The sequence below is a fragment of the Leptopilina heterotoma genome, unplaced genomic scaffold, assembly GCF_015476425.1.
Source record: "Leptopilina heterotoma isolate Lh14 unplaced genomic scaffold, ASM1547642v1 Lhet_571, whole genome shotgun sequence".
NCBI lineage: Eukaryota > Metazoa > Arthropoda > Insecta > Hymenoptera > Figitidae > Leptopilina > Leptopilina heterotoma.
In genome coordinates this window covers 36,224-59,975 of record NW_025111129.1, presented here as the reverse complement: position 1 = coordinate 59,975, position 23,752 = coordinate 36,224, and the positions used below count along the sequence as shown (strand labels likewise).

At 29.0% G+C, this 23,752-nt stretch overlaps 1 protein-coding gene across 1 annotated transcript; it reads right to left on the bottom strand.

Moving 5' to 3' along the window:
* Positions 1 to 19,895: 19,895 nt before the first annotated feature.
* On the bottom strand, positions 19,896 to 22,906 carry LOC122508812 (coiled-coil domain-containing protein 136-like). The gene is made up of 7 exons (XM_043622373.1): positions 22,758 to 22,906; positions 22,265 to 22,318; positions 22,018 to 22,101; positions 21,490 to 21,578; positions 21,073 to 21,313; positions 20,603 to 20,742; positions 19,896 to 20,339 (listed from the first exon to the last, which is right to left on the bottom strand). The coding sequence occupies exons 1-7, from the start codon at positions 22,864 to 22,866 to the stop codon at positions 19,938 to 19,940; spliced, it is 1,119 nt and encodes a 372-aa protein (XP_043478308.1). The 5' UTR covers positions 22,867 to 22,906; the 3' UTR covers positions 19,896 to 19,937.
* Positions 22,907 to 23,752: the final 846 nt, after the last annotated feature.

Genomic DNA, 23,752 nt, shown 5'->3' with positions numbered 1-23,752 from the left:
TATAAAAATTTTCAAAATTTTTTAAGTTACCTCTTACTCAAAATTTTGGTCGGTTTTTCAAAAAAGAAACATAACTTTTTTCCTTTTAACCGATTAAGATAATTTTTTTTGGAAAATATATCATAATAAAAAGTACTTTAAAGAAAAAAATGAAAATTTTTAAAACACATTTTTTTGCCCGAAAAAAATTTAAAAAAAATTTTTTAATTCAAATTTTGGAAAAAATATATTTGATTTGAAATTTTTTTTTTGTAGAGTAAAAGGGGGTAATGTAGTGCACTTTTCCTTCGAAGACTCCTGTGGTCGCAATTTTGAACCAATTTTGATCAATAAGGACTCGTTGGAAAGACAATGCTTCTAGCTACATTTCTGGTGTACATTATTTTTTTGTATGTGTAGATGGAGCTTTTCTATATCCAAAAAACTGAAGGCACTTTTTTTCGACATTCTAAAATTTGTGGGGCAATGTAGTGCACCACTTTATTAGTGAAATAAAAAGCAGAGAATATATTATAAACGATTTTATTTTATTAGATATAATATTAGGAACATAAGAAACTTAAAAAACTATAAAACAAGTAGTGATGCCCACGAGACGAGACTTTGCACGTAAACACCGAGACGAGATCGAGACTTTGCATGCGGTATCATCTCGTCTCGTGAACAGCACTATAAACTAGAGATTTCTTTGGTCCTGTGTTAGATAAAACTGAAAGAAAACAGCAAAAATTTGCAAAAAGCAAACATGGTTAAATAATACATATTTACGGTACTCTGTATAGTTGAACTACATTGCCCTTAACCTTGTGCACTACAATGCCCCCAAGCACTTTCTTCACGTTGATTTCAATATCTCAATAAAAACAAAATTAAACGTCAAAACAATAATAAATTTGTGTTCAGAAGTAAATTTTACATGGAAAAAGCACTTACCTGATACTTTTTTAACGGTACGAGCCTTACATTTTTTTCAAGTCACTAAAAACGGAAATATGGTTTCGAAATCTAATGTTTTTGAAGTGACGCCACAACTTCTTTTAGAAGAAACACAATAAACCCAAAATGATATACATTAATATACTTTGATACTTTAAACCTACCATACCAACAGCAAGTAATTCGATTCATTCGTTTAGTCGGTAAAGCCAGTGCACTACATTACCCCCCTTTACTCTAAATATTGTCAATAAAGTAAGGAATACTTCCTGTAAATTTAATTATGGGACAACAATAACTTTACGAGAAAAAAAATTAAGTGTCCAGCCCGGCGTGCCGGGACTTGATGTATTCACTTATGGCGGCGCAAGTTTCGTTTCAAATGACTCTACAGGTCACAATTCTTTACCAAAACGCTTTTTATTTTTTTCTAAGTCTTCGTAATTAAATTCTCTATCTATCTCTCAAGCCTTATTTTTGAATTTTTGTTTTTAAACATTTTTTAAATAACAAATAAGTATTAAAAAAAAATCATAAAATCGTAAAATATATTTTTTGATAGTTTCATTGATTAAGAAAATTAATCAAAAAACTTATTAAAATAATGTTTGATTGATAAAAAATAAATTAATTAAACACTGTTTAATTAATTAATTGTGGATATTTTTTATAAACAGTACTTATGTCTATAAATTACTAGTTTCTTCTCAATTGTACAATTTTTCATGAGTAATATATCTACTGATGATAAAAAACAATTATTTAATAAAACATTGTTTAAACAATTAATTGTTGCTATTTTTTTCATAAACTGTACTTAGGGTTAGAAATTTTTATTTATAGGTTAGAAATTTCTAATTTTTTTTAAATACAATTAATTGAAAAGTTGAAAACTATAAACTGTTTAAACAATGGTTAAATAATATAAATTTTTAGATTTTATATTATACTTAGGTGTTTAAGTTATAAAAACTTACACAATTGTGAAAAATTAAGAATTTATAATTTTAACTATAGTAAATGAAAAAATTAACAAAATAAATTGTTTAAACAATGTTTAAATAATTCTTACTACAAGGTCCCAAACCTAAAAAACTAGGAAATCAATATACAGGACCTCATGAAGGATTATAAATTTTATTAAAAGGAAATATAAAAATTAGAATTAATAAAACACCAAAAATCGTTCACATTAATAGACTTCGTATATCTCATATTAAACATAATAATGAATTCTAATTAAACTAGGTTTTATTTACTTAAAAAAATACACTTATGTTTATGAAGAAAAGTTTAGAAATTTTTATTTATAGGTTAGAAATTTCTAATTTTTTTTAAATACAATTAATTGAAAAGTTGAAAACTATAAACTGTTTAAACAATGGTTAAATAATATAAATTTTTAGATTTTATATTATACTTAGGTGTTTAAGTTATAAAAACTTACACAATTGTGAAAAATTAAGAATTTATAATTTTAACTATAGTAAATGAAAAAATTAACAAAATAAATTGTTTAAACAATGTTTAAATAATTCTTACTACAAGGTCCCAAACCTAAAAAACTAAAACAATAAAAACACCTAAAAAAGAAACAATTTTATTTCTAATTAAGTAGATTTCATTTTGTTATTAATTGAATATCCTGAATTAATTATAATTCTTATTATAAACTATTGTTAAATCATAGAATAGAATCTAATATAGGTATACTTTGCTTCAGAAACATCTCAGAGGCGATATGTATTCTTCATTTTTTTTATTAGGGGAGAGTCTCCAGTTGTAAGACAGACAGATTAGCTCGGTCGGATAAGTGCCTGGCTCGGTGGGCGGACCAAGGGTACTTGGTTCGCGCCCATTAGCCTGAGATTTTTCCGGCACGTGAGATAATCTGAGCGGGAGGTTTGACGTCGAAGTATAATGATGTGCACCGTCGATTATTGTCCGGTACACACCATTAGAATTCGACTGTCGATAAACCGGTTGTACTCGGAGAGGTTTTCTACAGTTTCCCTCTCCACTGGCGAGAAAACCCATTGACGGGTGGTCCAGGCAAATGCGAGTACTCCTAACCCCAAAGTCGTTCTGTAGAAACGCAAAAACAAGTTGGTATATAAGAGTGTGTGTTCTGACAGTTGGCTAAGCCTGAAGTCATTAAAAAAAAAAAAAAAAGCCGATTGGTTTTAATAATAGTATATTAAGCAAGAAGGGTATAAAGGCAGCCATTTGTTTACGGTAAATCATCGTAAACAAATTGGCTGCCTTTATTCCCATGTTACTTACGATATTTTTTATTCCTAATGCACAAAAGTGTCGATTTCAGATAGCAGACGACAGGGAATAAAAGTCAGTCACTTGTACGACTTATATGAAAATGGCGGCCGTTTTCTCCCTTAGGCAAAAATAACGCATGGGATCAGCGGTTATGTTTGCACATGGGAGAAAATGGACGCCATTTTCATATGGTCGAACAAATGAGTGACTTTACTCCCTGTCGTCAGCTATCTAAAAGCGCCATTTTTGTGCATGTGGGATAAAAAAACATTTCTTTTTATATGAGCCAACTTTTTCGTGTACGCCGAAGCGGATATATAAACTGTTTTTGTTAAATACCAACACTGTGTGTGATAATCGACTAAAAAGCGTTTTTTCAATAAATGCAAAGTACTTTTTTTCCAAGTTAATTAATTGGAAAAGGTAAATGTAATGCATTTTCTTTTAGTGTTTTCCTTACATTTTGTGATGCAATATTGCATTGTTCAAATCTTCGGTTGAAAATAATTATAAATAATTATTATATAATATTATTATAAATAATTTAAATAATTTTTCTTTGGTAATGTAGTCGCTGTTTTACTTTTTTTAGTCTGCAACTTAAGTAATTTTGTACTTCCTTTTTTTGTTTGGTCATTTTGTTATTACTCTCCAATCCTATTTTATCGGGATTTTTATCTTTTGTCGTTTTGTGAGCCAACATTTCTTTTGGTTTTGGTGCTACATTGTCGGCTTTCTTAGCGTCAAAAACTAAATCTCGAATATTCTTAAATAGATACCACTGTCTCTCCAAAGATAATCCCTGTGGAGTTATAATATTCGGCATAAAATCATTTACAGCTTTTAATACAAGTTGAAATTTAGTTGTTTCGACGCTGTCTGCAAACTGTTTTGCTTCTATCCCATCCGAAGAAATTACGAAATGATGGAAACTCGTTATACCAACCAATGGTTTGTAAAATCTTTTCAAATAACTAACCCAGTCGTACCAAACTAAATTTTCTGCAGAGACAGGTTTGTTACAACCAGAAGGAGATGAATCAGTTACGCATTGCATTAAATCATCAAAAGTGTCGATGTTGGTGAAAATTTGGTGTGTCCAGTTAAAAGAAAATTGTATGATATTTCTTTTTGTAGTCCTTTGGCTACTCGCCACATTAGATTATCCAAGAACAGAATTATTTTTGTTTTGTCCTACACAATTGTCACTGAATAATACTAGAGATTCGTTATTGTTCAACGTGGTAAGATAGTGATGAAGGCAATTAATGACACAATTTGGACCTTTTCCAATGTCATCTTTTTCATCAATCAAATAGTTAAACTGTAAGATAAAAAAACGTCAGAAATTTATTATGTAACACTTAATAGATTTTATAATTTAAAATCACACACCTGCACTTTTTCTTTTTCATTGGTAATTCCAAATACTGCACATTTTCTGTTTGCTTTAAAATAAGCGCTTCCAGGCTGTTGTGGACTAACAGGATAATGAACAGTTTGCGCAAAATCGAACGATACTACTTTTACTGCTTCATCACTGTCTTCACAAAGAGCTTTATAATATGCTCTTTGACCTCTAGCTTTATTAAGATGGTCTACAAATGAATTCAACTTCTGTTCTCGTACTTCATCAGGACAATTTTTCAATTGTGAAATTGTCAGTGAGTTACCTGTAAAACAAGTAGCAGTATCCTTTGTTAAAGGCATCGATAAGCAAACAATTTGCTTCCTCCACGAGGAAGCATTAAATTTCGTTAATTTATTTCTGTAATAAATAATTTTTCTTGTATTTATTTTTATTTTTATAATATTATAGAATGCATAAAATATAATTTAATGAACATTGTGGTATTTTTTTGATAAATTAAAAATTGTTATGTTTATAATTAACTAGAATTTAAGTAAACATAAAGACAGTAAACATCCAGACACTTGATCAGAGACTTATATATTACATTTATGAAAAGAGTAAAATATAATATTTAGAGTAAAATATAATATTTCATGTATTTTAAAAAATTGTATAATTTGAGAGACTACATAGTTACCTTCACGAGGAAGCAAAAATAATTAATTAATTCATTTACTTTCTAGTTATTAATTGTAATGTAAAAAATAATTTGATTTTATACCTCGACAAACATCACAGAGATCGTCGGCTGGTTTCATGACTGTAACAAACGGTACATAAGTATTCCAAATCCTCAGAAATGTGCTAACACTTGGTTTTCGTTCATCTGGACCGAGTGCCGAAATATACATTCGGTAAATTGATGATTTCGATTCACTGGATGGTAATTTCATGACACTATAGTCTCTAAATTTTGGAAGTCTTCCTGGTAATGGAAGAGCCAAACGATCAGAAGTAGCCTTTATAAATTCTACTATTTTAGTAATTTCCTCTGGTAGCATTGCTAATGGGTTAGAACTAGCTTTATTCGTTTTTTCATGAATTCTTTTCACGACACCATTATTATTAAAGTGATGCAATAAAGCTTTATATCGCTTTATTCCACATGCGTACAGAAATAGAAACAAATTGCGACAGATAGGCAACTTATGGTAGGTGTAAGTAATATTTCCTGTTGTTCTTTCTGTGTTTTTACGCTTTCCATATTTCTTTTCTCCCAAAATGCTTTCATAAGCTTCATCTAATGCACTAGTCGGTTTACCGGCTTCAATTTTGCTCAATATAATTAGATCTTGTTGTTTTTTATCTAACTCTAAAAAATTATTCCTTGATTGCAGGATCATATCTCGTGTAACTACAAAATTACATTTTTTGGTACAACAAGCTTTGTCAAAAAATTTAGATACCACTTCTTCTTCCTGTATATCTTGAGCAGATAAATCACAAATGATTGAAGAATTTGGTAAACATTTTTCAACGGAACTGAAACTTTCTGTATCATTGACATCACTAAGATCATCTTCCCCATTGCTATCATTTTCACAAAAATACAGATCATCCACTTTTTTAAACTCGTCTTCTAAAGACATTTTACCGGTAAGCAGAAATTCGAATTATAAAAATCGCGATTTTAAAATGAAAAAATACTTCAGTTTTGACACTAATGACAAAATGTTAACTTTGTTCCACCACCGATGGTGTTTGTTACATAATAAATTAATAAATGCTTCCTTTAAAGCTACTGCATTAAGAAAAATGCTTGGAATAAAATAACTTCAAGAACAAAATAACTATAAAATTGGTAAGAACAATTAAACACACCATTAATACAAATAAATACTAATTTACATAGAGATCCAGAAACTCTTCTGTTTCCTAATCATCGACCCCAAAATACCCCTAAAGTATAAATTAATATGTGAATCCAAACATTTTTTAAACTACGTCCACTATATTAAATCCGACATTTTGAATTTCGGAAAACGAACATCAGATTCTTAATCAGTGATCTCGTTTTCGGTGTCAACGAAATTATTGAGTTTTACACAAATTCGAACAAATTTTAAATTTTCTCCTCCATATTGGATCCGCCATTTGAATTTTTAAAAACTAACATCATATTTGTAATCAGCGACTCCAGAAACCCCCGAGTAACGAATTTCAAGCGAATCAGATCAATTTTTAAAAAAGTCATCCGCCATATTGCATCCGTCATTTTGAATTTTTAAAAACTAACATCATATTCGTAATCAGCGACCCCAAAAACCCCCGAGTAACGAATTTCAAGCGAATCAGATCAATTTTTAAAAAAGTCATCCGCCATATTGGATCCGCCATTTTGAATTTTTAAAAACTAACATCATATTCGTAATCAGCGACCCCAAAAACCCCCAAGTAACGAATTTCAAGCGAATCAGATCAATTTTTAAAAAAGTCATCCGCCATATTGGATCCGTCATTTTGAATTTTTAAAAACTAACATCATATTTGTAATCAGCGACCCCAAAAACCCCCGAGTAACGAATTTTAAGCGAATCAGATCAATTTTTAAAAAAGTCATCCGCCATATTGGATCCGCCATTTTGAATTTTTAAAAACTAACATCATATTCGTAATCAGCGACCCCAAAAACCCCCGAGTGACGATTTTCAAGCAAATCCAATCAATTTGTAAAAAAGTCATCCGCCATATTGGATCCGCCATTTTGAATTTTCAAAAACTAACATCGGATTCGTAATCAGCGACCCCGAAAACCCCTGAGTAACGAGTTTCAATTCATTAAAACGTTCACAAACATCAAAATCAACTTGCTAAACTTTAAAGTCGTTTTTCTCGAAATCTTTTTTTCGGATCGTAGGTCCCTTTTAACTGACCGTGTCACATATATTATTAATATTTTTAATTATTTCTACTAAACATAACGTTTTATGTCAAACTTATTAAATTTTAGCAATTTTTAATGTGTGTCTCACAACTGGAGACATTTTTTTTTTGAAAAAAGCGATGTGCTCGGAAAATGTATCGTAAAATTTTTTGAGTTCATCGAAACACTATACTTTCTTTTAATAAAAGTTGCATATTTCTGTTACCTTTCGAACGGTGTATTTTATTTACAATTTCGTTTACCCGTTTACAATTTACGGGTCAAAAATGAAACTTGTCTCACAACTGGAGACTCTCCCCTATACACGGTGGTCAGGAACAGATTTCAAATTAAGTGAAAACGTAGAGAAAATCTGTGTACATAGATTCATTGTATGCATAACAACAAAACAGAATCACTTCAACACACATCTTTAATAGATCATTTACAAGTTTTACAACATTTTAAAAGTTTCAAAATGAGAGACTCTAATTTAAGGAATTAATTAGCATATTTGTATGCTACGTATGCGTAAATGAAGGCCAGTGAGATTTCTAGGTCTAGGAATTGCTTACATTAAAAGCTAAATAATACATAATGATTCTTTTGAACACTTCAAAATAAGCTTGCAAAGGTGTTTTTAGGTCGCAGAACAAGAATCAGAAGTTAGATTTCTAAAATTTGAAATGGATAATCCAATATGGAGGCAGAATGTTGAATTATCTCCGATTTTCTTAAAATTTGTTACTCAGGGGTTTTTAGGGTCGCTGATTATGAATTTAAGTCTGAATTTAAAAAATACAAAATGGCGGATCCAATATGACAGAAAAATTTTAAAAGAACCTCCGATTTGCATGAAATTTATTACTTAGAGTTGGGGAGAGAGATGGGGTGGCCCGCTTGGCAAAGAATGTCCCATATGTATTTTAGAATTTTTTTTTATTACAAAATATTGAATAATTTTATTAGAAATTTCTGATAAATGAAGGTTCTTTTTATTATTTTTGTTTTGCGGTGACCAGAATTGTAGTGAAAAAAAATGTGAAACAAAAAATGTCAATAGGTTTAGTTAAATAACACTATGAACTAGTCTTTAATCGAAGGATTTATAAAAATATGCATTTTTGACAAAATGACTGACAATCAAAATTCAGGTTTCGATTTTCACTAAAGAAACGGTCGTTTTTTCGGCTATAAAACAACCATTTTCTATCGAAAAAAAATCGAACGATTAAAGACTACATTTTTATGTATTGAATATGCCTGCCAAATTTCAGAAGTTCTGTTCAGTAGTTTTCAAGTTATTTTGGTCACCGAATTAAAAAATGCCATTTCGAGAAAAACGCGTTTAATATTTTAACTTCAGTTTACAGTTGTAAGAAAATTTTTTTAAAAATCTATTTTGTGTCCAGTTAGTAACTCTTCACATTGTTTAAGTAAAGTTTCTTTACTTAGATCAGTGTTTATAGGTACTATAGCGTTCAAAACATTTGTTGGTAGTGGTTTATAATCATGCTAGACTTTCGTCAACGCAACGGATTCTGTTCATTTAATGTTCATATCTTAGATAATTTTTTCAGATCGACTTGAAATTTTAAGAACGTATTATTAGATAGTTATGCTTCAAAAATATACAAAAAAATTTGTAAAATTTCAAAGTTACAAGTGGGGGTAACCCCTTAAGGATAATTAAACACGGAGAAAAATGGAGTTTGAAAAACTGAGAGTCAATATTGAAAAAACAGGACTCAGTCCAGCAAGAGTACATTAATTCATTTCCATCAAGCATCTTAGGGTATTGCGTATAGTGTATAGAGGGCCTTAGTTCCAAATTTCACTGTAAAGAGCATTGAAACACAGGCGAAGATTATAAGGCGCGCTGCAGTGTGCATAGTAGAGAAACTGGACTCAGTCCTCTACTTCGAAATTTTCACAATAAAGGAACGCAGGCGCGGAACCTGTCAAAATAAATATCTGACGCGACGCGAAACGAGTGTTTCCTTTTATTCACTTCGTCAATTTTATATAAAAAAAACAATAACCAATCATTAAAAAAAAGAAAAATATGATAAATGCACTCTTTATATATTCATATTCATTAATTCACAAGTTTTATTCTTCCCACATCTCCATACTTACAATTAACAACTAAATGCATCGGAAAATCTTACAATCATACGGGATTGAACACCTACCTAACCCACGGTTCGCCGGAAAGGTGTTTTATACAAATTTTCAGGTACCTCTGATTTTCTTTTTGTAGATGATTGTTCGAGATGCCAGGAAGTCAACCCAAAAGTTTTTAAAATCGAAAACAAATGCTCACCCCTTCAAAACAGCATAAAACCAATAAAAATTCGTTTTTACATAAAAAACAAATATTTTGCACTTTTATATTGACGAGTATCTCAGATTTCTTCGTGTGAATAGTACTTCTGGATACTAGAAAGTTATTGTAATAGTTTTTCTAAGACAAAAAAGCATTTCTTATCCTTAAAACAGCATGGAACTAGTAAAAGAAAAAATTAATATTTTTCGTGAAGATTGTGGTATTGTTATAAATTATAAAGCGAACGTTATTTGTTTATTAACCTTTAATTTAACCTATGTTCATGTTGATATTGCACTCGATGTGGTACTAATGTTGTGTTTAGTGTCAAAGCTATATTGAAGATCAATGTAAGTTCATATTTTATTGCTCACTATTTTTTTCAGGAAAATTTACTCTTAAGTTTATCATAGTATTTCTCTAAGTCAACTTATAATTTATTAATTTTGTATATTTCAGTAAGTGCAAGAAGATATCGAGAAAATAACTTTTCAAAACTTAGAATGGGAAAAATTGTTAAGAAAAGAAAAAGAAAGAAGGATTCATACACACACGAGGGAAATCGTTTAAAGATATGTGACCTGGACAGTGAAAAGTGACCTTACGTGCGAAAACAAGTTTTCGAGAAAACAGCAGTTAAAGTTTAACTTAGAAAAACCCTTGTAACTTTTTTAAAATATTAATATTTTTTAATCAATTTAGGCTTATTTTCTTCACCGTGGATCACAGTATCAAAATAAAAAACATACAAGTAATGAATTTTTTTTTCAATAATTGTTTATATAAATTAATAACAAACTCCCCAAACATAGGAAAAATAATCTAAGTTTTCTAAATAGCAACAATAAGTATAAATAAGTGACACATGTTTGTAAGGGCTTTCAAGGCCACTGATTACGAATATGATGTTAAATTGCCAATTTGACAGTTGATAGTTGACAGCTGTCAACTTCTCTAAAAAGTGATCGTTTTTTATAAAAAAGAAGGTTTTTGAGGTCGCTAATTACGAATAAGATATAAAATTTGAATTTTAACTGTTGACAGTTGTCAAAGAAACTGTCAAATTTTCAAAATAATAAAAAATTATCGTCTTCGTTATTTTAATTTGTATTTTTACTCTTGTTTCTTTTGACTTTAAAAAATTTTTTTAAACACTTCTAATCAACTTATGACTTTTTGGTTTTCACCATCTTAAAGAGCGTTTCAAACTCTATCCGAATCAACAAAGAAGTAAAAAATGATTTTTTGACACGTAAAGTCCCTTTTCATAGACCAGGTCACATTTGTTTTTTCTGTTTGAGAAAAGTTACTCTTATTTGTGAAATTAAAGCGGTTCTAAAGGATAAGATAATTTCGGCATTTCTAACATTTTGCTCTAAAAATGACATATCCGATAGCCGATTTCCAGCTATCATCTGCTGTGCTTGTAAAACAAAACTTTACAAAAAACTTGCTGGAAAGCAAATGGAAAACTTTAAAATTCCTGATGAATACAAAAAATTTTTTGAAACCAGGAAAGTAATCACTAGATCCACTATAATTCAAGAAACATGTGACTGTAAATTGTGCGAAATTATTTTGGATTATAATATTAATCAAAAGAATTTATTGTCGAAAAAATCTACGAAGAAATGTTATAACAGTAAGAGGGTGATTGAACGTCGTTGCTCGAAATGTTTTAATTTGATTGGCAGAGGAATAAAACACGATTGTAATTCAGACAGTAAGAAAAAAAATTTGGCAGAAGCTATCAACGACAAGTTCAGTAAGAAACAAAAAGATCATTTAGTTATCGATATTTTAAAAGAAAATTTTAAATTCAAAGAGGAGTCAAAAGATTATAGTCGTAAAAAAATGTCGGGATATCTTTTCGGACAAGACAAGGACGGGAAACAAAAATTTTTTACAATGGAACAATCAAAAACACTGATTTCTGCAGAAACGTTAAGTAATATCCAAATTGAACTTGGTTTAAGTGACAATAAAACACGTAAGCTAGCTAGCACAATTCGTAGAAGTAGTGAAAGTCGCAAAAGTGTTGAATCGTGTGCTACAAATAAGATACAAGAAAAAAGTCATGTACTTGACGATTTTTTTTAAATCAAGGAATTTGATTTTGTAAACATTTTAAAAAATAAAGAAACTCTTGTCAAATCAGTAGCAGTTGTTTGTAACAATTTAAAAGAATTCGCTGATTTTGTCGCCCAAGAACCTGGAATTTCCGACTATAAACTCAAAATTGGACTCGACGGTGGCAATTCATTTTTCAAAGTTTGTTTGTCAATTCAGGCCAATGATCGTTATGCTGATAAAGAAAACAACGGATTAAGAGAAATTTATAAGGACTCAGGAGTCAAAATTTTTTTTAATCGCCACGGCTGAAAAAGTGCAGGAAAATTACAAAAACGTTAGACTATTATGGGAGGAACTGAATATTAACGAATGATTAGATTTTGTTGCAACAGACCTTAAACTTGCTAATATAATAACCGGATTGATGCAGCATTCTTCCGCACATCATTGTACGTGGTGCGATCAACAGTCAGATTTGTTGGATTCATCTGGGGAGTACCGTACCATTGGCAGTTGCGTAGCAAATTATGAAGCGTGGCTAAGGGATGGAAAAAAATCTTTTAGAGCTAAATTGTTCAAAAATTGTATAAATTATCCACTTTTTTGGAATGAAAACAACGGCGACACTCTTATTCTTGACCTCATACCACCGCCAGAGCTTCATCTACTCTTAGGAGCAGTAAATACAATTTACAATCATATGGGGGTAATAATTCCTGAAGTGGGCCCCTATTTTTCATTGGGTCGGTGGATTTTTCTCATTCTTATATGTTTCGATAGCCTATGATGGTATAATAAAAACCTGTAAATAGTTTTCCGAAATTCGAATATTTACCAAAGTTATTCAAGGTCAAAGTAATTTGTAGCGTTTTAGTAAATAGCTAATTACTCGCGATTGGATGAACCGATTTTAATAAAAATTGGAGGAGAGTTTACCTAAAGAATTGTACTTTAGATAAATGATCAAAATTTTAATTAAAAAATATAATTTGTTTAAATAAATTAACTTTTTAATTTTTGGGGTTAAAAAAAATTTGTTCTCCATCTTTTTTTTGGATTTTTTTTAAATAATCAAATAGAGAATACTTTTAAGATTTTGTTTCAACAATAAAAAAGTGGGATTCTCTATCACTTTAGAAAATATAATATTTTTAGTTACAAAATTTTTTGAAAAGTTAAAGAAATTTGAAGCAAAACAAATGAATGAACTAAACTTGGTTGGTTAAAATTGTCGAGTTTAGTTCATTCATTTGTTTTGCTTCAAATTTCTTTAACTTTTCAAAAAAATTTGTAACTAAAAATATTATATTTTCTAAAGTGATAGAGAATCCTACTTTTTTATTGTTGAAACAAAATCTTAAAAGTATTCTCTTTTTGATTATTTAAAAAAAATCCAAAAAAAAGATGGAGAACAAATTTTTTTTTAACCCCAAAAATTAAAAAGTTAATTTATTTAAACAAATTATATTTTTTAATTAAAATTTTGATCATTTATCTAAAGTACAATTCTTTAGGTAAACTCTCCTCCAATTTTTAATAAAATCGGTTCATCCGATCGCGAGTAATTAGCTATTTACTAAAACGCTACAAATAACTTTGACCTTGAATAACTTTGGCAAATATTCGAATTTCGGAAAACTATTTACAAGTTTTTATTATGCCATCATAGGCTATCGAAACATATAAGAATGAGAAAAATCCACCGACCCAATGAAAAATAGGGGCCCACTTCAGGAATTCTTACCCATGGCTAAAATTTCGAAGATATAAGTATTAACTGGGCTAAATTTTGCTATGTAGAAAAATCAATCACATATGGCAATGCTGGATTTAATGGAAATGCTTGTGCCAAGCTTCTTCGCAACGTTAGTTATTTGCGGCAAATCTCACCAATCAATTGTCTAAAGTACGTTACAACATTTGATTTCCTCAAAAAAGTCGTTAATGGATGTTTTTCTAACCATCTTGATCCAAATTATGAGTCATACATTGAAAATTTTAAACAAAGTCTGAAGGATTCTGACATACGTTTGACTCCAACATTGCATGGAATTACAGAACATGTTTCATATTTTTGTCAAAAATACCAAATGGGATTGGGATTTTTCTCAGAGCAGGCAGTGGAATCCTCCCACCACGATTTTTCTGAAATCTGAGGTTTTTACAAGACATCTAAAAATCAAGAAGATTACGCAGCCAAACTTCTTCGTGCTGTATGTGTATACAACGCCCGCCACGTCAATTGAATTACCCATTGTAAAATAAGTTTAACTTCAAATCTATTTTAATGTTTAGTTTCTTTCAGTAATTTCATTTTATATTTAACATTAAAATGTTTACTATTAAAATAAAAATAATAAATTTCTTCCTATATATGTTTTTTATGTAAAAATGAATTTTTTTCAATTTTTATTGATTTTATGCTGTTTTGAAGGGGTGGAGCATTTGTTTTCGATTTAAAAACTATTGGACTGACTTCCTAGTATCTCTAGTTAGAGAAACCATTTACAAAAAATGTAAGAAACCAGTCAATATAGAAGTGCCACATATTTTTTCTGTACGTAAAACCTGATTTATTGAATTTTTTTTGGTTTTATGACGTTTTTATAGGTGGGGCATTTGTTTTTGATTTTAAAAACTTTTGGGTTGACTTCCTGGTATCTCGAACTATCATCTTCAAAAAGAAAATCGGAGGTACCTGAAAATTTATATAAAACATCTTTCCGGCGAACCGTGAACCATACAACTAAATATACACAAAATTATAAATCGCACGCTTTTACATCATTAAGCCTCTCGGCTATGCAATCGATGGGGGAAATTTCCTATTTAAGAAACATCCCTTACCAATGAAATAAATTAGATCATGCGTGAATTTTACTTTGTAATAAATGTAAGTATGGATGTGAACAATATTCATAATATTGAATAAATAATATTCTCAACTAGTTTAAATTTTATACGGTTATTAGAATTTAACAATAAATAAATAAAAAACATTAATTTTTTCTTAACCTTTTTCAAGTTTAACACTCCTCATGGTAAATTTGATTATTCATTTTTTTCGTGTACAAAATAGTAAATTGACCTTGAATGAAATGTATAATAAATTATTCTCACAGCAATATTTAATAATTTAATGAACTTAACTGCACTGCATAATAGTTGAGAGTAGTAAGAGTAAGTGAAACGGTAAGATAAGTGAACGACCATTAGTGTGTGAGAGAGAGAATAACTTGTGGTTTTCGAGTAGGTATCTACTTTATATGCACGGTGTTCATTTTTCAAAAGAACTGGACTGAGTACTAGTTGTTCAATATTCGCTTCTATTATTGACTTGTGTTTTGTACACTGACACGTTTTTTAACAATTACATGAGAAAGTAATTTCTCATTACAATTTTTTATACTCTTATTCCCTCTTAGACTATATAAAGTCTTGTTTAAGCTGATGAATGGGATAACTTGTGTTGAGTCCCAAAGTGTTCAGCTATGAAACTTCTTATACTATAATGTGTACCTGTCACATATTATTCTATAAAGGAGTACTACACTGTCTGCATAAATCATTTTTCCATTTTTCTCTGTGAACCTATTATGAAAAACATAAATTTAACACTCCTTAGGTTAAGTTCTAAACAGAAGAGTGTAAACTTATCAAGGTCGATACTCCTCAGGGTAAATTTGATTATTCTTTTTCTCCGTGTGAAACAAATATAAATAGTAAAGTGAATTCGATAAATCACCCATCATAGTCATCAATGTTGAAGAAAGCAGTCGTTTCATTCTCATTCATACATGTATAAAATCAATTTTATTATTTGAATATATTTTATTATTTAAAACACCTTGACATGACGTGAATTTTCAAGTTTTTTGAAAATTAAAATTTTTTAAATGCTGTAAAACATGCACATGATCTAATAAAGATGTGAGTTAAAGTGATTCTGTTTTGTAGTTATGTATACAAAAAATCTATGTAAACAGATTTTCTCTACATTTTCACTTCATTTAAAATCTGTTCCTGACCACCGTGTATATCTAAATATTTTCTTTAAAATTTTTTTTTTAAATTCCATAAAAAATAATCTTTTAACCACCCTTTTCCCAATTTCCTTCTTCTTACTTTCAACTAATGATTAATTAAAGATGTAATTTAATATTCATTACAAAAAGAACTTAACAAACTTAATAAAAATTTGAATAAAATAAAACCAATTAAAATTACATGTCATGTAAATAAAATTTTACAAATTTTAAACAAATAAATTTTTAAAAAGAAAGCATAAATTTCATAATAAATATCAAAAAGAGTTACCTTTTTTCTAATATATATGGGTGATTAAATTTAAAATGTCATTTTCATGTCCTGCCCAAAAATCTGGAATACTAGTTCATATATAATAGTTTTTGAAGTCAATTAATTTTCTTAATCACTCCTTTTACTTAAATAATTAATTCTTAGTCGCTAGAAATTCTCTGAAAAAATTTGGCAGAAGAATTAGAAGCAAAATGTCAGTCGTGTCCCTTGTCCGCACTTAAGGGGACCCGCACCTGAATTTGACTGTATCAAGACAATAAACATAATTTAAAACACTGTAACATTTGATATATAATTAAAAATTCATAAAACCCATGCCCTTAAATGTAAAAGAGAGTGTTATAAACACAATGAAACAAGAACCATAAAAAAATATTGAAATTTGTGGAAGACGAAGCAATTTACATATTTTTTTATGGTTCTTGTTTCATTGTGTTTCTTAAACTCTCTTTTACATTTAAGGGCATGGGTTTTATAAATTTTTAATTATATCAAATGTTACAGTGTTTTAAATTATGTTTTGTATTGATACAGTCAAATTCAGGTGCGGGTCCCCTTAAGAAATCAGAACTTTACCTAATAATAAAAATTGTTGATTCTCACATTTTTAGTACCAGAAAAATTATTTTGTATAGCTAAGAGTCTATATTTTTATATAGTAATTGTGCTAGCAGAATAATTTTGATCCAGTGCTAGAAAAAAAATCAAAGTCGCCTGTCCGTAAGTTTCATATTTTTAAGTAATTATCGCAAATTTTGAATATCATGCCTGATATTTAAGTAACCTAGTGCAGATAATTGCCTTATTAAGCGTTGATAGTATTGGTGATCTGTATAGCTTCTTAAAGAAAAAACATTACAACATTCTATCACATCTATAACTTGTACGGTTGGTGGCAGAAAGCAAGTAACACTTTGTCGAGCACACCATGTCAGTGGTGTCCCCATTAAAAAATTGTTCATAATATTAATATTTTTTAAATATTACTGTATCTCATTTTCAGTTATTACACGTACTTTAAAAATCGCAACGACTTTAACTTAAAAATAAAGTCTTTCTTTTTCGAAAATAAGAAATGAAGCAAAATGTTAGTGGTGTCCCCTAAAAAATTCTGTTTCTTGCAGCTTATTATTTTATTTTTAATAAATTTGTGTTAAATTTACTCCTTATATGCAGTTAATGAAGATTTGATACTGGATTGTAATTTATAAGCTGATTTTATTCTCACTATTCAAAAAAAATTATCAGTGAAATCTTTGAAAAATGTCAGTGGTGTCCCTCAATGTTCATATGTCTTTCTGGTCTTCAAAAGTATATTAATTAATGGCAGAACTCATTACAAATATTTTTTAAGTCATGTTGAAACATTCATTATTGTAATTTGAAATATTTTAACTTTTTAAAGTTGCAAGAATTTATTTGAGAAAAGAATAAACGAAAACAGAAAATTTTTTATCATTTCTGCCTATCGTTTTTCACCTGGTGAAAATTAAAATTTGCTTCCACCTGCTCGACCACTACTATTCTAGTCAACCAAAATAGAGTATCGTTAAGTTCAAAATCCAACATCGAAAAATCAAAGTTAGTAGGATCAAAAATGACATTTTAAACTTAATCACCCATATACAATCAATGATTTCAAATCATATTTATTAGATACTTGAAAACAAAGACATGGTAACTATATAAAAAAAAAGCTTTTCTCTATAGATTTGTTGTCACATCTATTTCTTTAAGAATGAATTTTCTATCTAAGCGTTAAAACTTATTAATAGAAAGAATACTTAAAATACTTTTTCGTATTTTTTCTTTGAGGGAAGGGAAGGGTGACTACACATTAGGGTGGCTCTTATTTACCAAGTTGAAGATAACTTTTGGGCCCCCCTCTACATCAAATCTTTGGCCCAAATTATGAAAAAATTCGATAAGAAAATTGATTTTGAGATTGATTAACTCTCTCCCGTAAGCGCCTGCTTTTCCCATTTAAAATACATGGGATTTGACAAACCTTTGGTTTTTTTAAAATAATTTTTCTACTTAACAAAATTTTTTAAATCGGCTTTTAGATTCTTAAAGTGCACGCTATTACCTTTAAAATGATCAAAATACAAGATTTTCGGTTCATAATTCAATAAGTTATAAAGCTTTTAATATAGAGATTAATAGATTAAGCCAAATACGAATAAAATTTTTTTTTCATAAGCATGTTTGGTCTAATAGTTTTGTGTGATCGTAAGGAACAATACCCGCGTGAAAATGAAAGTATGGCTGAAAGATATTAAAGTCTAGAGAAGTATGTTTTCAGACTGACCAACTATGGTTGAAAGATAATACAAGTTGACTGCAATTCTACATCAGCCAACTGCCAAACTTCTTAAAGCTGACAAACAATGGCTAATGAGCAAATCCCATTGTTCGAGTACAGCAAAGAATAATAGCTTAGAAAGTATGGGCTCAGGCAAATCGGTTTTATTTTCAAATTTTTCCTTTTTTCCAAAGTCTTGGAAAGTATGGGAAGAAGCTAGAATCAGCTTTTTGGAAAGTTATCATTTTACTTTTAATTTTTTCGTATTTTTCAAAGTCTGGAAAAGTATGTGAAGAAGCTAGTTTTCCACAATTTTTCATTTTACTTTCAATTTTTCCGCGTGAAAATAAAAGTATGGCAAATCAGTTTTTTATGGTAAAAATAATCAAAATTTCAGTCATGTGTAAAAGCCTATGGTTTAATCATATTGAGTGTATGTTAAAATTTTTAAAGGTTGGACTATGGGATATAGCAAACAAAGTATTGACAAAAGGAAAAATGTATTTTTTATTAATTTTATTATATTATAAATTATAACTATAATATATAAATTTTTATTTTAAACAGAAATTTAAATAAGCAAAAATAAAGGCATCCCTAGTCGAAATTTAAGACCTACTTTAAGCCTGAATTTTCAGGGTTTGTTGACTATTAGTAGTAGTAAAGGAGGTTCTAATTTCAATGCAATTAGGCCCTACTTTGAGTCCCGAAGTCAGCAAAATAAAAATACAAAATCCAACCTGAAATTCGCCAATCTTTCATTTGGAGAACTAAAGGAGGGTCTAGTTCGAATTTCGTATACCTTACTTTCATACTCCTAGACCCTACATTCTGAAGTATAATTTTAAATTATTTTCTTAATGCATTGCTTGAAACACTGCAAATGCAAAAAGTACTCCTAATTGACAAATGCTGATGTGCTTTATAGCGTCTATATACGAACTGTATATAGACGCTATAAAACACATAAAATTCCACTTTTACTCATCCCAAGTGCTTCAATGCAATCTAATCAAATTTTCAAATTTTTCTTTTTCTAGTTGTAGGGTCTAGGAGTATGAAAGTAGGGTCTACGAGGTTTATAAAGTAAGGTATAGGTTTCTTCGAATTAGGCCCTCCTTTAGTTCTCCAAATGGAAGATTGGCAAATTTCAGCTGATTTTTGGACTCAAAGTAAGGCCTAATTGCATTGAAGTTAGAACCTCCTTTACTACTCCTAAAAGTCAACAAACCCTGAAAATTCAGGCTTAAAGTAGGGCTTAAATTTCGACTCGGGATGCCAAAATGAAGGAGATATTTTTAAAATATGGCTTTGCTCTCTCAAAAATTTCAAAACTCGAACGCAAAACCTTAACGGAATTATTTAAATAAACGAAATTATTCAAAATAAGAAATTAAATTTAAACGCAAAATAAAAATCTCTTTCAATCTGTTCCTTCTGCATCACTTTCCGTTTCACCCTTGTCATCTTCGCTAAAATATTCCTCATTGTCCTCTATTTCATCATTCTCCTCTTCGTCTGTTACATCCTCGCAATTACTCTCTTCTAAATCATTTTCTTCTTCATCAGTTTCATCTTTTTTCTCTTCACCGTTTTTGTCCTCGCAATTACTCTCTTCTAAATCATTTTCTTCTTCATCCATTTCATCTTTTTTCTCTTCCTCGTTCTTGTCCTCGCAATTACTCTCTTCTAAATCATTTTCTTCTTCATCCATTTCATCTTTTTTCTCTTCTCCGTTCTTGTCCTCGCAATTACTCTCTTCTAAATCATTTTCTTCTTCATCCATTTCATCTTTTTTCTCTTTCCCGTTCTTGTTGTTCTTGCGCTGCAAAAATTGAAAAGAATTTAATAAATAAATAAATAATAATAATAATTAGTACGCCAGAGTTGTAAAAGTTACTAAAATATAAAATACAGAAAGTTATTTATGTATAAAGCCCCTTAGTTAACCCTAAATTTTTTTCTCTGGAAAATATATACAGAAATCTTAATGTAGGATATTTCAAATAACTAACAAGTGACTATACCAAACATTTCAAACTGAAATACTTTCGTTTATAGGTTGGATTCATCCTTGCTAAAGCTTACCATATTTAAAGCCTTGTCATTTTCCTCCTCCGAAGTACATCTAGGGTGACGCAAAGTCCCACACGTATTGTTTATTAACTTAGTTAAATGTTTTTCTTTAAAATCATCCGTGTTTTTGCTTTTCTTCCGTTGTACGTAATCTATGAAAGAATAGTATTTTCATTTTACAGAATTTTCGTGTAACTAATCGAATATAAATTAACTTATTGAATTTATATTAAACAAAATTTTTATGTAAGAAAAGTTGAATTTCAATGAATTTGTATTTATTACAAATTTTAATTAACAGAATATTAAATTAGAGAAATTTCCAAATTATAAAATTAATATTTCGTTAAATTTTTATTTTCACGAATAGATATTTGTATTGAATTATTTAGATGGTACATATATTTAAAATTTTATATTTCTAAAAAATCATGAAATACTTCATAAGGAAGTTTGCTTTATTGTTTTTATTTTTTACTTACAAAGAATAGCTTCTCTAATATCTGCAGGAACTGCCGGCCTTCCTCTCTTTCTTCTTCCCTTTGCACACATTTCTTTTAAATTTTCGTCGCCAACCAACTCTATTAGAAGAGCTCGTGCCAAATCATTTGGTTTGTTTCTTAAGCGTTGCATAATTATCAATTTAGATGTTGAGACATATACCGGCAATCCTTTTTTAAGTTGTGTCTTTGACTGGGTATCGTCAACTGGACGTTCCTTTTCCTGAGAAAGAGTTTAAAAAAATATTTTTAATTAAGTAGGCTATCTGATGATAGATATTGTATTAAAAAAATTAATAAGTTTCTAATTTCTATAAATCTTAGGCTAAATCGTAATTTCTGCTTATTAAAAGTAAAGTTAAAATTGTATAATAAAATTATATAATATAATAAAAGTACATTTATTTTTTTGATGATTGGTTGATTCGCCTTATTCCTCATCCATTCAGTTAATCTTTCAAAAAATGTGATTGTCTTTGAATCTATTTCTTTAAATTAAGAAGAAAATTAATTCTTGTAATAAATATAAACATAACTTCACAAATATTAGAGCTGTCCAAAAAGCACGAAGCTCGAAGCTCGAGTTCTAGAGAAAATTAAAATACTGTTTTAATACTTATTTAGTTTATTGATTCAATATACCGCATAAATTCGAAATTTTGTACTTATTAATATTTTTTTTGTAATTTAAAAGCTTGAATCTAATCGAGTACTCGAATTCACTCGAGTGCTCGAATTTAATCGAGTACTCGAATTGACCGCAGTACTTGAATTTTTCGATTACTCGAAATCGCTCGAGTCCTTGAAAATTTCGAGTAAACGATACATCCAGCCGGCTCGGACTCGGCTCGAAAAAAGTACGGCTCGGCTCGGCTTTTCGAGATTTTTGCACAGGTTTAACAAATATAATATTTAATATAATTTTACCTAAATCTTCAAATATTAATTCTAAGCTATGATTATCAGATGTTGGAATATGTTGATCGATTGTGATTTGTATTTCCTCTTGGTCTAAAAGAAAAATATAATTTTTGTTTACATATTTACTTTTATTTTGGAATGGAGACTATTTTTGGGCTTAAATGAAGAAAGAACATGTAAAACATATTTTAGAAACAAATTCGCAAAATTACCAAATTATTTTTTATTTTATTTATTTATTTAAAAAATATACCTGAAGCATTCAAAGCTCCAATCTCATGGTCATCATCAACCTTTGCCTTCTTAGCTGTAAAAAATAATAGTAATATATACATGTCAAAAAAATAATATAATTAACATTAGAAACGTTAAATTCTTTTTTTTTAATATTTCAAATTATTCAAAAAATTAATAGAAAAAATTAAGAAATTAACCTCAAGAATTTTTTAGTTTCACAGAATTCCTACCTTATTTGAAGAAAAAACGGTTAACTTTAAGAAAACTATAATCTATTTGTCAAATAATTTTTTATATCCTATTTATATTGTTGAATATGTTTAAAAATGTATTAAAAGCTAACAAATTGACTTTTACTTCCCTCGATTGTTTATTTATTTTACATTAATATCATAAATTATGATAAAAAAAATAAAATAAAACAACAGGAAAATTTTAAGAATTGTAGAATTTGCATTTCTAAAGATTTGAGGATATAAATTTAACCAATTAAAATATTTTTTTTATACCTGAAGGTTGCTCTTGGTACTCCTCATTCCTTAACCTTTTCTGAATATTCTCTTTGGATGTAAGTTTTAAGTTATCAGTAATACCATCTGAGAAGGAGGTAGAAGGCATCGATTGAAAACTATTTAGTTTCTGAATTTTTTCCTCTTTTTCATTATTTTTGTCAATTTCATTGTTCTCTTCATTTTCTGATGCATCATTCGTAATAAATTTTTCTGATTTGCAGCTTTTTCTTTCTTTTTGTGCTGTTTTATTATTATTATTTTTTTTAAATTTCTTGCTTTTTTTGTTGTTGTTTTTGTGTTGTTTTATTATTATTTTTTTTTTCTTTTAACATTTCTTGCTGTTCTTGTTGTTGTTGTTTTTGTGATGTTTTATTATTTTTTTTCTCTATTTTTTTAAACATTTCTTGCTGTTCTTGTTCTTCTTTTTGTGTTTTTTTATTTTTTTCTCAATTTCTTTTTTAACATTTCTTGCTGTTCTTGTTGTTCTTTTTGTGTTTTTTTATTATTTATTTTCTCAATTTCTTTTAACATTTCTTGCTGTTCTTGTTGTTGTTGTTTTTGTGATGTTTTATTATTTTTTTTCTCAATTTCTTTTAACATTTCTTGCTGTTCTTGTTGTTCTTTTTGTGTTTTTTTATTATTTTTTTTCTCGATTTCTTTTAACATTTCTTGCTGTACTTGTTGTTCTTTTTGTGTTTTTTTATTATTTATTTTCTCGATTTCTTTATTTCTATTTTCTGCATTACCAGTTCTTATCAATTTTTCCAATTCGCTGTTTTTATTCTCTTTTGAAATTTTATGCTGTTCTTGTTGTTCTTTTTGTGTTTTTTTACTATTTTTTTCTCGATTTGTTTATTCCTATTTTCTGTATCACCAGTTTTTACCAATTTTTCCAATTTGTTGTTTTTTTTCTCTTTTGGTATTTCTTGACTTACGGGTTTCACGATTTTTATTTTTGAAGAAACTCCTTCTTCTGTTATTACTTTTAATTG